The sequence below is a fragment of the Neopelma chrysocephalum genome, unplaced genomic scaffold (genome assembly GCF_003984885.1).
Source record: "Neopelma chrysocephalum unplaced genomic scaffold, ASM398488v2 Primary Assembly neopelma1_287, whole genome shotgun sequence".
NCBI classification, from domain to species: Eukaryota; Metazoa; Chordata; class Aves; order Passeriformes; family Pipridae; genus Neopelma; species Neopelma chrysocephalum.
Window position 1 is genome coordinate 347921 of NW_020897949.1, and position 16097 is coordinate 364017.

The 16097-nt window shown below is 40.6% G+C and overlaps 1 protein-coding gene across 2 annotated transcripts in view; it reads left to right on the top strand.

The window, feature by feature from the left end:
- The window catches only part of LOC113978063 (BMP/retinoic acid-inducible neural-specific protein 3), a 189812-nt gene extending 174213 nt beyond the window's left edge, over positions 1-15599 (top strand). For both annotated transcript variants that reach the window (XM_027704759.1, XM_027704760.1), the window contains exon 8: positions 14133-15599. In XM_027704759.1, the coding sequence (XP_027560560.1) occupies positions 14133-15249 (1117 nt within the window). In that variant the 3' untranslated portion in view covers positions 15250-15599. The remainder of the gene's footprint in view (positions 1-14132) is intronic.
- Positions 15600-16097: the final 498 nt, after the last annotated feature.

The window sequence follows — 16097 nt, forward strand, 5'->3', positions numbered from 1 at the left end:
ATGTTTGCAGATCATCAGCCCTAATCATAAGTATAAAAAAATAAAACTCTGCAGACACAAAATTATATTCACGTCTACTGAAATTTAATGAGTAAAATTAAGGAGAGCATTTGCAGCACTCTCTCTTCAACAAAATTGTACAATTTTCCTTTAAAATTGTCAAGTAAAAACTTCTTGAGCACACAAGTTAAAATTCACAGAAGTTTGCCTCTTAAAAAAAAACAAACCCAAAAAAACCCCCAAAAGAAAATGATTTTTTAAATCCATCCCCACGAATTTTATAAAACTGCCCTGATGTGGTTTCTGCTTTTACACTTGAATAAGCTTTGTTTTAGCAGGTACATCACACATTGATCCCTCTGAGTCAGAGAACTTCCCATACTTTGGAAGCAAAGGCTGTGTTTTGGAATTCCAGAATGGTTTGGGTTGGAAGGACCTTCAAGGCCATCCAGTGCCACCCCCTGCCATGGGCAGGGACACCTTCCACCAGCCCAGGTTGCTCCAAGCCCCGTCCAACCTGGCCTTGGACACTTCCAGGGATCCAGGGGCAGCCACAGCTTCTCTGGGCAACCTGGGCCAGGGCCCCACTACCCTCACAGGGAAGAACTTCTTTCTAATGCCTAATTTAATTCACATTCCTTTTGGAGATTTGAACTCAGTTGAACAATTCAAACCCAACACCCCATAATGTTTTCATTTCCAGGAAAGAAGTGAGCAGTCCCAAATATTTACTTGTTTTCACTCTTATGTCTGCAAAGTCCCACAGACATTAATAAGACTAATTTCTTTATTGGCAATATCAGTCTAGCACGGATTCATTGTTTTAAACCCCAGATAATCCAGTCTTTTCTCCCCACATTGGTGTAGGTTTACCAGGTACTGTTATTTGTGCTCAATACCCTCATGGGAAAGTTAAGATCCTAAATCAATTCAGATAATCTCTAAAGAAACAAAATAATTGACCTATGTGTGGTGTTTGGTTTTTTTTTTTACTGTGGTTAACACTTTATGTTCAGGTCTGGAAGCTGGCACACTGCTCGGGTTTCATTGGCTTGCCCAGATTTCCAGGCTGTTCTTTGGATGTTGTTGACATCAGAAGGTGCTGAATTAACATCTCCACTGGAGGAAGGGAAAAGATTGAGCGCTTAATTTCTTGAGAAGATAGCTTTTAAAATGCAGTTAAGGTGTGCAACTGCCAGCACTGAGGCACCTGAATGGCAGCAACACTTTGCATACTTTTAAAGCTGTAAAGTAAAACTGAGTGTGATTAATGGGATGGCTTTGCACATAACAGCACAGCTGGGGATTATGTTATTTTATATTCATCTTCCAAACTCCCATAAAAGTAGATTATTGTAGCATAGCACTTGTGAATAGTTACATGATGACTGGAGTTCTCACAAAGGGAATACACTGCAGGGAAACTCAGCCTTCCTCTGTGGAATTCACCCTTCAAGGGTGAATATAAACAGCTGGAAGGTTGTTTGGGGAACATTGGGGTCATCATAAAAGTATTGGAAGAGGTGTAAATATTTGGCTGAGCGTGGGAGTACGTGAACAGGGCATCTGCTGAACTTCTGTGGCCCAGGGGGACCGTGGAGAGGTGAAGGTCCTGCCTGGGGTGGGGGCACTGGGGTCTGCACCAGCATCACACTCTTCACAGCTGGACACGAGACACAAAGCCAGGGTGAGAGTGTGCAGAAGGTGCCTCTGTACTTTTAAGGAACGTGTCTGAGCCTGCAGACATGCCCAGAGTGTCTGTGGGACTGGCAGCACCACGGCACCATCCATGGGGGAACCTGCACACAGTCACCTTAAGGACCTGAACAGCAACAGAGAGGTTACAGAAATGGAAGTTATGTATAGACAGAGGTGATAGGTATTAATAGAGCTATTAACAACTCTGCATAAAAGGATATTTGACCTGTGGTTTTCATTGCCCACTAATTACAAGACAAAAATTTGCAGCCATCCAAACTCGGTTGGAGTTGGAATTGCTGCCACGTATCCTGTGAAAACTCATTCCCAAAGGAAGTTCATTTACTGGGCTCTTGGCATCAGCTGGGAGATACCCACTGATATCATGGCATAAGAATAAGAGTCCTTCTTTAAAATGACTATTTAAATTAAAATGCCTTTCAATAAAAAAATCAATTTTTCCTTGATTTGTAGTCTTTTTTTCAAAGATTCTGTTATTTATGACCAGTTGAGTCAAAAGAAGAGAAATTTCTCTTTGCCATTCCTTTTTACTGTTATTTTTGAGACAATATAAGGTTACCAATAATTAAATATTAATACTTTAATTTCATTAATTTTAAGTGTATCCACAGCTAAAAGGATTCAGGGTGATTGTGCAGCAGCAACTGTATCGATCTGCACAACAAGTCACTGGCAGGTATCAAACAGATACAGGTACAAAGAATATTAACAACAGGCAATTTAAAAATGTCTAAAGTTTCTTTACATGAAATTTATTGAGCAGGACCTTAGTTTTTTAAAAAAAACTTATTTTTAGTAAAAGAATAGTACTCATTAAATCCACATTTCTGGATGTTAAGGACCAAACCAGCCACAGTCATGAGCTCAGATACGACTTTCCTGTACTAATTTTTAATTTGTCATGGATATGTTACATACACTTTAAGTGAATGAATAAGAGAAAATGTTAAATGTACTTTAAACCCCCTACTTTTCTAAGAAAAATCTCCTTTTTTCAGCTGTTTGTTTGTAAGCATACGGTAATGCACACCTTTCCTAGGAAAGGAGGGTGTACTTAACTAAAGCTAAACACTAAAAACTGCTGTTATTTTCCATATATTATTGCAGTGCCACTTCTGTGCTCCTAAATTTCTTAAAAGGATGGATCCTGCTTAAGGAGAAACTTAAGTTTAATAAGAAATACTTAGCAGGTCAGAAGGAGATGAATAATAATTGGTGATATGTAGCTTTTCCTGACAACAAGAAGGAATAGTGCAGATATACAAACCTTAACATTGGAGTGATAAATAATGTAGATGCATATTAACAAATTGAGATCTACAGTTAAAACTAGATGTTCTTATTCCTTATACTTTAAAAAAATACATCACAATAACAGTTGAGTTGGGTTTTTTTCAGGAACCTTTGTGATTTTTTAAGCAGTTGTTGCAAAAAAAAAATTATTCAAACAGAAAGTAGTTCTGTAAGTGTTGTAACAAGTCCTGTTTCCCCATAAATTAGCCTCTCATTGTTGAATTCCCTTGAGTTTATGGGATATTTGGGCTTACACTGCAATTTAATAGGTTCTCCATCCTATGGACTATCTTCTTGTTTTCATAAAACATGAAGGAACTCAACTGTTATTGACAATTCTGAGCCTTTAGCAATTTTGGTAGATATCAGCTGAACACTTGCAAAACTTGTTGGCAGAAATAGTGTAGGAGTGGTAGGCAGCACTGACAGACAATTCTGCTGAATAAGCTGTTTTTCCTTCAGAATCCAAGTGGGAGCACATCCAACATGAAACAAAGTGGTTCCTTCAGAGTCCCGAAGGACAACGCTCGTGGCAGGGAGGTTATCGTGGGTCTCAGCACCAAAAACATCATTACAACAATTTATCCTTAATGATAGTGATCTCCCAGTTGGATTTGTGACTCCACATTGGACAACTGTTGATGTATGGCCACACTTTTTCCTAGAACTCCCCCAATTTTAAATTATTTATGAGCACCTATTCACTGCTCCTTCCTTTTCCTTCAAGATCTCTGTTAGTTGTCAGCACCGTGGACAGATTTTCATATGATCTTTTTTGGCATTCTAAGAACATCAAGGAGGTGTAAGTTTGACAAGCAATTATGTGGGGATTTAAGAATAAGGGTAAAGAGAAAGAGCAAATGTACCTTCACATGGGTATGGAGTATTTGTGTCAGTGCTACAGCAAAATTCCTCTTGTCTCTACAAATTCTTGGATATTGAATGGAATGATCCATCAAAAACAGACACATAAACAGTTAATAGGGAATGCAAAAGACCCCTTGAATAGAAACCCCCCAAGCTTTAAAAATCATCACATCTCAAAAAGACACCCAAACTGTAAGTCTGAAGAAACAGATGAAACTGGGAAACCAGCAAAGTCCCTCACAATGTAGATGATGTAGGAGCAGAATCTTAGTCATCTTTTTTAATATTTGTAAATCAAACCATCAGGGGAGGCTTTGCCAAGTCAAAAATGGAAGAATCATTTTGCCTATCTATAGTAAGTTCTCTAAAGTAACAAACACAAACAAATCCCTTACATATACCTAGTGATTTGGTGGAAAATTGCAAATTTAGTGGCAGATGGCAGGAAATGGAATTTGCTGTCTTATCAGGACAATAAAGCTGAAAATAGTGGGGGTAAACTTGTTACAAAGAAAAAAAAAGTTGCAAAAGAAAATAGGACAGATCCTCTAGTTCACATTTATAGATTCTATTAAGGACAATCTGCTTTTAATTGGAGAGGGCTCCCTGAGCCTGAAAATGTAGTGTCTGAAAGAGTATTTGCAAATTATTGTCATGCTGAACACGAGTGCTGCTCATGCACTAAATTAGATTCACTGCTCGGAGACTCCCCAGCTCTGGTAGCAAAGCAGGAGAATCATGAGCAGTGTCTGGAACAGCATCTCCACAAATCACAAATCACTTCCCTTGCAGTGGAGCCTGCGGAGAGAAGCTGCTGATTTGTCCAGCTGAGCTCAGTCACTGCTGCTCAAGGGCTCTGAAAACTCCCCCCACAGGTGACTGATCTGCTCAGTGTGGCTCAGCACGGGCTGCAAGGGCCTGAAATCCTCTCTCAGATGGAGTGAGACATGAGAAACTCAGGAACCATTTTCAGTGCCAGCGAACTGGCTGCAGGGAAAGAGAAATAAATAAAAGGTGACTCACAGTATATGCAACAATAGAGAGACAGCCCAGTTTTAGGGGCCACCCCAAATGTTTGCACTTCTAAACTTCCCACAATTTCTCCTCTCTTTGGTTTCGTTGTTGCTGTTTCAAGGTTGGTATTTGATGAGGAAAGGGAAGGGGAGGAAAGATGTAATGTGGTGGTAGTTTGAGTTCACTGTGATGTGACCTCATATGACCCTGAGAAGGAGCTTTGGGTCTCTGTCCTTGGCAGAGTGTCCTTTGGGGGCAGAAAGTCTCATCCATCAATCATTTCTGAGGAATAGCTCTGCTCAAGGAGGAAAAGAATTGTAGCTGCGTCCAATGTCTGAACCAGTCACTGGCAAAAGAAGAAAAAAGTCATCTTTTATCCATCCCCTTCTATGTGATGTGAGGGCAACATGCTGCTTCCACCCCCCTCCCAAATAAGGAAGCTACTCCATAATTGCTCTGAGTCTAGAACTCGAATAAGTTATCTCTCAGCACAATGCAAAGTGGCATATTTTCCTCAATATTTGCCAAGTTTCCCTAGAAAAAAAGCTTGTAGACCATCTTTTATGTATTAGTAATAAATCTCCTAGTGACATTTAGAGGAAAACCTGCTCACTGTTATGTACAAGGTGTTCATAATTAACACTTTGTTTATAAAAGTTATTGCCAGTCTGTGCTCCGAAGGGATCATACATAAATAAAAAATAAAGAAATAAATATAAAAAAACCCAAAGAGAAATTGAAATTAGCCAAGGAGAAAATAAAAAAATGCTTTCCAATATTACTCCTGCAGAGTAGTAGAGAGTTGAGAAAGGTTATTTTTCTTTTTGATGCAAAAATGCTTTTGTGGTTTTGGTCATCTGTTCTTCACCTTGTGTCCATTTCATCTGAAGTCCAGTGGTTCTGCTCCCAATTCCTAATCTGAAATTCCCTGATTCCAAATCGTGATTGCTTTAGGAAAGGACACGGGAATCAGCTCTCAGAATTCAGCCACTCTCCTGCTTTGTGCCTTCTGTTCCTGCACATGAGAACTACCCTTGACTCCAGGATTATCTGAAGGAAAAGCACCTGGATTTGAGGGTGGGGGATTGACTTGGCATTCCAGGTGTTGCTTTTGAACTCCCTCTAATGGGTTTATGTTTTACATGCTGAGCAGCATTAGCTGAATACAAGCTGGCAAAAAAACATAGTTGTGTTTTTCAGGGTTCACAATGTAAAAGACAAAAAATATAAACAATATTAAACAGTTCAAAATGTAAAAGGTCTGTAAAACAACCTCCTCAACAGCCACGCTCAGCTTCAGCAGAAAATTTGAAGTAGAAAGGATCAATGAAATTGCAGATCAGGATGTAGGAAAGCAATGACCCCCTTGGCAAGGCAGTTCTCCAATAGCAACCCTGTCCTCCTCTCTTTATAATAGTTACTTTTACCCTGATATCATCTTCAACTAGAAGTTGGGAAATTCTTTCTATCCTCAACCTGCAGGATTTTGCAGGATGCACTGAGGATTATGCCATGGCACTTCAAGTTTTCTTCCCCAGACTCAATCATTTCATGCTGGGAAACGAAATGGTCTTTGAGTACCCAACAAACCTTTATTTCTGGAGCCGAGGGTACAGATATTTCATTTGGAGTTCAAGTACCCATATGTGGACAGGGTGTCTATGCAGCAATTCAGTCCTGTGAGACAAAATAATAATTGAATATGTTCCCATAGAAATTGAAAACAGCCAGTGGAAACTGCTATAGAGTATTAAAAGAATTCAGTCAAGTTATATTTGAGTAAATAAGGAACACTGGCAATATACTACTGGTTACAGGACAGGTGATGCTCTTAAAATTACTTTTAAAATTACATCCTAGAGCTGCAACTTCTGTGGTTTCTCCCAGGGTTACAGATTGGTATTAAGTAAGTGATTGATCATGAATGCTCTCAAGTTAAAGAGGTATTTTCTACCAATGCCCATCATTTTTTTGGAGCAAGTCCATGGTGAGGTAAATTAAATAGATTAAGGGAGCAATAAGCATTCAGCTGATAGTAATGTTTGACAGAACTATATTGCAATAAGCAACAGTGATTGTAAAACTCCTGCCAGATATAAAGCCAAAGTTAATTTGCTCTCCTTGTATCCCAGACAGTTTGGGTTTTTGGGGGATGAGTGTTTGGCTGTTAAGTGTTAACTTCAAAGTTAAAGAGATGAGAAATATTTGGGCAGGGTCAGTTTAACTTTGTTGTAATGTCAATTCTGACTGTCTCAGCCTGGTGGAAAACACTGGATTACGTGTGGATTTGGGCTCCTCGACCCATTCGCCAGCAGAGACTGATTGTGGGGCAGAGATAAAGTCATCCCTCATGCAGATGGGAGTGTTTGTGTTTCCCTTCCCTGTGACAAACCTTTGCTGTCCCTCAGCAGCACCACCAGAGGCAGCAGCCAGGGATGAGGGGAAAGGCTTTAACCCCTTGAATCCAAGTGCCACGGCAGGCAGGCTGAAAGACATCCCCCCAAATCTGCCTGCCCTGTAAATGCTCCTTTAATGGAAATGCTGAGTCACCTCATCCATCAAAATCCATGTGAGAGATACCTCCCAAGCCCATGGATATGGATTGTGTGCTGGATGAACAGGAAGCATCATGGATGATATGTTTGCCTGAGGGCATGAGTGCTATTTTTGTGGCTCTTTCTTGTTATTCAGTGCTATTCACTGTGCACAGTAGGAAACCCTCTGCAGGACAGAGGGAATATTAAAGCTTCAGACTCGTACTTTAGCTGGTGGCTCTGCAGTTACCTCCTCCAGTCCTCCTCCTCCTCATCCCACAGCTCCAAAACCTCTGTGAGCACATCCTAGAGCCTATTTCTATTTCTATTTCTATTTCTATTTCTATTTCTATTTCTTTTGTCTGGTTTGCACTTAGATTGGCAACTCTTCAAGGCAAAGACTCTTGTGGCAGATTGGCTTTTTCCATAAGGACCGTGACTTCAGGCTTTTGTTTGTTGGTGCTTTTATTATAAATACAAGAGAAAGTGCAATATCATTTGTGGAGTGTTGAGAAAAATGGATGGAATCCTCTTGGGGACATTTTGGTAGTGCTGTTACCCTGGTAATTAAACAGTTAAACACTATCACTGTGACATTTCTCATGTTTCATGACCTCATTCACAATCTTCCAGTTCAACCATCCTTTCTGAGCTTCATGAGTTTAAAGTGAAAAGATATTGAACTACAGGTGTAGAACTCTGTACAAGGTGGTAAAGTGGTGTACAAGGTGCTCTCATTTCTCTTTCCCCAGGAAAAAAAAATCAGTTTTATCTCACTTTATATTCCTTTCCATTAATTAGTATCATCATCATTCCCCTAATGCAAATCATGACCTTTGTTCCCTTGGTTCAGTTACAACCCCTGAGTCTGGGTTTGGGAGGACTTGTTTTTTCAGGGGATTTTGTAGCTTTGTTTTTATATTTTCCCCAGGTGAAGGTGTCTGGCCTTTCTGGAAGGGACAGAAAAACCTTTCAGGGAGTGCCCAGGGTATCAGGGAGGAGTGTGTGCCTGTACCTATAAATAAATAAATAAATATATCTATCTATATATACATATATAAATTATTAGAGCCCTTGTTCATGATAGATTTCCTCCAGAGCCTTTGGTATCCCACTGTGCCTATGATCAAAGATTCTTCAAATAATTATGTTGGAAATGCTAAATATGTCTTAAACATATGCTGTTGTAGGCTCTGAAATGTTGTATGTCACTTGTCAGAAGAGTATATTCTCTAACAGATCTTTTTTTTCTTCTGCAAGGAAATCTTGTCTGCTCCAATCCACTTTTGGTTATTAAGGTTAACTTTTAGGAATTCTTTGTGAAAGACAAGGTCCTTAATTTAATTCCTTCCAGTAGCAGCCTGGAAGGACGACTAAAGGGGTCTAAGGGGACTAAAATGTTTGAGAGTTTGATTTTGGTTTGATTTTTTCGTGCCTTTTTTGTTTGTTTGTTTGTTTTTGTTTTGTTTTGTTTTGTTTTTGTTTTGGTTTGGTTTTGTGTGGTTTTTTTGTTTGTTTTTTTTGGTTTGGTTTGGTTTGGTTTTTGGTTTTGGTTTTGGTTTGTTTTGGTTGGTTGGTTTGTTTGGTTGTTTTGGTTTATTTCGTTGGTTTGGTTTGGTTTGGTTTGTTTTTTTTAAAATATTTCTCCCTTAAATAAAAATTGCAAGGTATTAGGGAAGCTGTTCTGCTTGGGAAGATTTTCTTTCCACCCTTTAATATTATGGCCTATAAAAACAAGTAATACCAAGGAGAGGATCAGCTCATCAGAATGAGGTTAACTAGATAAAGAGCATATCAGAAATAACAGGTTATTTCTTTGCAATAAGAGTTGTCAGTGCTTCAGGGTAGGATTTAGAGCTGATATATAATATGTATCATTGTACATATTCCAAAATAAATCTGTCCAGCCTCCCAAGGCAGGACTTTGCTTCCTCACTATTTTATCTCTACTAACTTTATGCAGATCAACATGTAGAAAATGGTTCTTTTTTCGACCCAATATCAGCCTTTCTATCACCTTCTCTGTTGCATTTCAGGCTGAGGGTTTGATTCTTTAAGGAAGACAAAAATGTCCAAAGAGATGCAATCACCTGATATTTGTTAAAAGCATCATTTTGTCTCCTAATTTATATTATAAAGTCTTACATATGAAGTATTATATTGTAAGCCTATCTCCTAATTTATCTTATGCCACATTTGGCCATGTATATTAATACTTTCCCTCATTATGACCATTACGCAAGTGAAATCTTATTACAAGAATTACACATTATTAAGAGAAATATGTTTTGTTTTTAAAGCAGCAGGATACAGTTTTTTTAGACAGCCCTTAATTTTCCTTCAGAAACGTAAGGGTGTCCTTACAATTTATTCAAATGCCCTCAGGTTTGCAGGTGACACTGATGCCTTTGCAGGTGACGCTGTGGGATCAGCCCAGGGCAGGGGGGGATTCTGCCCCTCTGCCCCTCAGCTGAGACCCCCCTGCAGAGCTGCTCCAGCCCTGGGGAACAGCACAGCAAGGACATGGAGCTGCTGGAGAGAGTCCAGGGGAGGCACCAAGATGAGCAGAGGATGGAGCAGCTCTGCTGAGAGGAAAAGCTGGAGAATTGGGGTTGTTCAGCCTGGAGAGGAGGATTCAGGGTGACCTTCCAAGACCTGAAGGGAACTTACAGGAAAGATGGAGAGAGACTATTTACAAGGGCCTGGAGTGACAGGACAAGGGGAAAAATGGTTTAGATATGAAATACTAGGAAGATTTAGATATTAGGAAGAAATTCTTGGTTGTGATGGTGGTGAGGCCCTGGCACAGGTTGCCCAGAGAAGCTGTGGCTGCCCTTGGATCCCTGGAAGTGTCCAGGACCAGGTTGGATGGGGCTTGGATAGCGGAAAGTGTCCCTGCCCATGGCAGGCATTGGGACTGGATGGGCTTTAAGGTCCCTTCCAACTCAAACTAGGCTGGAATTCTATGATCATTCACTGATCTTCTGTACAGTTGGTAGTATCACCCTGATTCCTAGAAGAAGACTACATTCACATAAAGACCATTATCAAATTTAGCAGCAATTATTGCTCTTGTTTTGAATTAGAGCACAGAAACAAAGTACTTGGAGCCTAATTCGTCCTTCCCAGGAGGTAATCCCACAACATTGAGAGTAGGACATTTTAGAGAAACCTGTGAGTGCATTTGGTGTTGATGTTGCTGTCTTACAGATTTATATTAGACTTGGCCTCCAAAGGAAGGGAAAATAGGTGATGGGTATTTTACTGCCTATCCACTTCTTGTTAAATTGTCTTCATTTTTTCACTTAGCATCTGCCTCGCTGAGTACTCATCATCTGCTCCTGAGCCAGCTGATGTACAGCAGATGTTAAGCACTTAGTGAGACAGAGAAGGAGGTAAAAGTGTCATATCATGATTAAATACTTGCTACAGCTATTATATAGGGTGACCATACTGCTCTGCTCTTACATTTAAAGTCACAGTGTATTGAACAGGAGGAAGCACATGTTTTGGATCAAGCCTGCAACTGCTATTGGAAAAATATATGTTTTTTAAGTAAAGATTTTTCATGATTAAAAAAAAAAGACAAATATTTTAAGTATACTTTAGAATTAAGATTTACGTTTCTCATTAAGGTGTTTCTTGAAAGAAACTTGGTGATTGTTGATCATTCCATAGGATTATCTGATTTTTTTATCATGCTTGTGTCAAGTTGAGGTTCTATGACTGGCTTTCTTCAACCTGCAAGCTTTCCAGCTGAAGGCATGGGACTGGCTGCCTGGTGCAGCCTCTGTGACAGGGGATTTACCCACAAGGGTCTCATCATCCACCAACAGCAGCTGAGCTCCTTGGGGTAGAGTAGGAAATGGGTGAATGTAAGGAGTTGTTATTAAACCATAATTACTTAACAATCTGTTTCCAAGTGAACTTTAAGAATTGAGGCTATTTCTGGAATATTGTCACGCAGGAGCAGGTATGTTCATGTTGATGTATTTGATCAAAAAAGGTAAATAAGGAGGGAGGGACCTGTTCATCCACACAGGAGACGTGGTTTGTGGGACTGGGAGCTCTTTGCAGTCAAAGGGGAGATTGAAAGCCCAGAATAAAGGAGAGCCAGTTTAGGGGGCTTAACTAAAGGGCAGCAGTGTGTGATTTGTGTGGGGTATCTGGCTCAGTGCTCATGAGTCAGAGCAGTGGCTTGATCATCTATCTCCTATAAAGGCAACATGTTTTGAACTGGCAGGACAATCAATATTCATGTTTTCATAGAAATTCCACCTGGACTTAGCACGTTTTTGTAAGTTTGTGCTGTTTTTGAAGGGTTGATTTCAATGACTCAATTTTAATAAACAAAAGAGATAAGATGAAAAAGCTTTTGGGTCAGGACGAGAACAGCTTTGACTGGAACCAGTTGGAACTGGATGGACTCAGCTGTGTCTGGGATGGGGCAGCCCCTGGCTTCTCCTCACGGAGAACATCACTGTGACAAAACCTTCCCAGGGACACCCCACACACCTCAATAAATCGATATTCAAATATTCACTCATAAAATCTCTTCAGTTGTTTGTCCTCCACTGAGATGAATTCAAACCCACAGCTGTAAGCTCAGAGTTGGTCTGTGTAAAATGAGGCTTTCTGGAAATGTGTTCCATGGACTTCTGTTCCCAGCAGAGGTGGAAGAGGATGCTAAAATTCACGGTTATATCAGCTGCTGAACATGCTCAGCCTCGATAGAGGAGTCATGTGGTACCACCTGGGTGTAACAATACAGGCAAAAAACTTGGAGATTAAAATGCAAATGAAATAGTCTTGCACTCTGCCCAGTTACCTGTCCAATGTCATAAATCAGAAGGTAACAACTTTATGAAGGCCACTGTGAAGCAAATGACATAACCAAAGATTTACAGGAAAGCAAATAAAGCAGAGTTTTCTATCTTACATCCAGCAGCTTTTGGGACTCAGCATCAATTCTTTAATAAGCACAGAGGGCCATAAAGAGTTAGGGAGGAGCTGTAATGAGAGATTTTTAAAAGGTTAATTTTCCCTCCTTAGGACAAGAATCTTCTCAGTTTTGGTTGCTGTGGGGCACTGTGGGGCCATGGCTGTGAGATGGACCCTGTCTGGAGAGCTCATCCCACCACGGGCAGCAGGGTCACAGCACCCCTGGGAGCTCTGGGACAGCTCAGGAGGGGCAGGTCCCTTCCCATTCCACCTGGGAGAGCAGGAGCTTCGAGTCTGCTCAGTTTTGGAATAACTTTCATATTGCGACATTGACCTTTCTTGTAGAATTGTGATTTTTAATCAGGAAATGAAGGGATAAACTCACCAAAAATCCTTTTGCCTAAGGCTGACTTTCAAACAAACACAAAGAGGAATGGTGGTCAGGCACTCAAGTCCTGGATGTTAATATATTTACTTATGCTTCTAGAAAACACCTAGTGACTATATACATATAAAACCCAACCCTAAACAACCAAGGTTCCCAATAAAAAAAAAGGGGGGGGGGGAAAGAATAAAAAAGTCACCAGACTATAAATTGATGTAATTTTATTGAACTTCATTTTCAGGTTTCTAGAGAATTACTAGACAATCAGACTTTGAGATGCCATAGATTTTTAGTTTTATTATTGATTTTAAAGTTAGGAAAAAAGAACAACAACAAAAAAAAGGATCTCTCCTTGAGACAAATTCAGATGTGACTTAAAAAGTAAGTCAGCAGTAAATGAGGCTCTTGCCTTTTCTCTCTGAAACAATGCAATGAAAAGGGAAGAAACTGTACAACCATCATCATTCATGTGGCAACAATAGATCTGACTGCAGCAGACAAAACAAGTTCTTTAAAGTGTGTGTTGCTGGGAATAATAAGAACTGAAAAATGCAAAGAAAGAAGATAATTTTTCTGACTATTTCCATGTAACTCTGCTGTTCCCACTGTCTTTCTTCTAGTGACTGTGTCTCATCAGCCTGAACCGTTGGTTTCAGTCTGTTTTCCCAGTGGGATGTGGGACATTAACTGTTGCTTCCGGTGAAACCAAAACGAGATGCCAAGAAGAACATGAAAGTGATATTTTGATTTTGTCTCCAAAGGTGCAAAATAAACACAGCATGTTCATTCTTGGCTTCCTGCAGAGACATTGTAGTGCTGGAAGTCATCAGGAGAATTAAGGCTGAATTTATTTTGGAGGGGTGCAGGGTCCTATTTGCTATTCCCAGAAAGCATTTTGGCTCACTGTCTATGAATCAGTGCAGCTCCAACCAGTACCCAAAAAAAATCTTCATAGTAAAATGGAGGGACAGCACAGTTGTAGGCACTTAGATACAGACAAAACACCTTGTGTCCCAAATGGAATGGGGAAAAATCATCTCAGCTGTGTAGGATTTCAAGAAGTTAATCTGAAGACAGTTACAGAAAAATGACTCTTTGTCAGTCCTCTTTGACAGAGGTACAGAGATAGAAAATACACCAACCAAATGTTTCTGTTGTGCCTGTGAGTTCATAAGGAAACTTTTCCTTTGTGATTTTGCATTGTTAAGAGGCAATTTATCCACGTATTTATGTGACAGCAGATGCTGTCATCTGACTATGGTACCTTAATCTGATACTAAAAACAGCTTTATTTTTCTCTTTGTGATCAACCGTAACAAAGTTGTGTTTGTCGCGTGCGGGCCTCTCTTTGTGTTAAACGAGCTCTTTTCACGTTGCAGATCTTCCAACTATTGGCTCAACCGCATCCAGTCCTTCCTCTACTGCAACGAGAACGGGCTCCTGGGAAGCTTTTCCGAGGAGACCCACACGTGCACGTGCCCCAACGACCAGGTGGCCTGCCAGGGGTTCCTGCCCTGCACGGTGGGGGACGGCCCCGCCTGCCTGAGCTGCGCCCCCGACAACCGCACCCGCTGCGGGAGCTGCAACGCCGGCTACATGCTGAGCCAGGGGCTGTGCAAGCCCGAGGTGGCCGACTCCACCGAGCACTACATCGGCTTCGAGACCGACCTGCAGGACCTGGAGATGAAGTATTTGCTGCAGAAGACGGACAGGAGGATCGAGGTCCACGCCATCTTCATCAGCAACGACATGCGCCTCAACAGCTGGTTCGACCCCTCGTGGCGCAAGAGGATGCTCCTCACCCTGAAGAGCAACAAGTACAAGTCCAGCCTGGTCCACATGATACTGGGCCTCTCCCTGCAGATTTGCCTGACTAAAAACAGCACCTTAGAGCCCGTCCTCGCTGTTTATGTCAACCCTTTTGGAGGCAGCCACTCTGAGAGCTGGTTTATGCCTGTGAATGAAAATAATTTCCCAGACTGGGAGCGGACTAAGCTGGACTTACCCCTGCAGTGTTATAACTGGACGCTGACTCTGGGCAACAAGTGGAAGACATTTTTTGAAACTGTGCACATCTATTTGAGGAGTCGAATAAAGTCAAACGGTCCAAATGGCAACGAGAGCATCTACTATGAACCCCTGGAATTTATCGATCCCTCCAGAAACCTGGGCTACATGAAAATCAATAACATCCAAGTGTTTGGCTACAGCATGCACTTCGACCCAGAGGCAATTCGAGACTTGATTTTGCAGCTGGACTACCCCTACACTCAGGGCTCACAGGACTCGGCACTTTTGCAGTTGTTGGAGATCCGGGACCGTGTAAATAAACTCTCTCCACCCGGCCAACGGCGCCTGGACCTCTTCTCTTGCTTGCTCCGTCATAGACTCAAACTGTCGACCAGTGAGGTGGTGAGGATCCAATCTGCTTTGCAGGCCTTTAATGCCAAATTGCCAAACACAGTGGATTATGACACAGCCAAATTATGTAGTTAACCATAAATGTGAAGCACAACACAAAACCTTGAAGGAGTTTTTACAGTGCTTTTGTGGAACAGTTTATGTTTGGAAGAGTACATTTAAATTGTCTTTTCAATATCTGTCTTATATCAGTCAATACTGTTGGATGGCAATTTACACACATGAACTTGCTGACAATGAATATATTATACCTGCAGTTTTGGTTTATGAATGAAATAAATACTGACACCAGTCTAGAAGACGTTCTACTTTTTACAATAAATTTCATTTGTAATTTTATATGTTCCGTGGCAATGCTTTTGTGCATTACATCCTCTAGAGGGAACATAGAAGGATACCAATAAAATTTTGTAGCTGAACAGTTATTACAAAGAAACGCTGTGGGATTCTTCTTTCTTACACAAAAGTTGTAACATTGATACACTTTTGTGTGGGTTGAACCCAGGAGGGGGAGGTAAAGACAAGAGAGTGACTCCAGATTTTAACAGGAACTGCAGGAAAGTCAAAGCCATAGAATATTTTATTTTTAGAATGTGCATCTACAAAAAAGAATGAAGCACATGCATACGTTGGCTCCTCCAAATTCACACACTATAATATTCAGAATTATCTCTTTTGAACTATTTACCTAAATACAATTCATGCTGTTTAGATTCAAATTCATTTTAAACATTTCCCTTACAGTGCAGCTGTTTAGTAGGTGGATATATTTTTTCACTGGTACAGATATGCTTTCAGTGCAACATATTTCAGTTTTAAAAAATGAAACTTGCAGATACATGACAGCTATCAAAATCTAGATCTAGTTTATAAAGATGAAAGTGCAAATAAATGTAATTTTAAATTAATGACATTAATTCAGT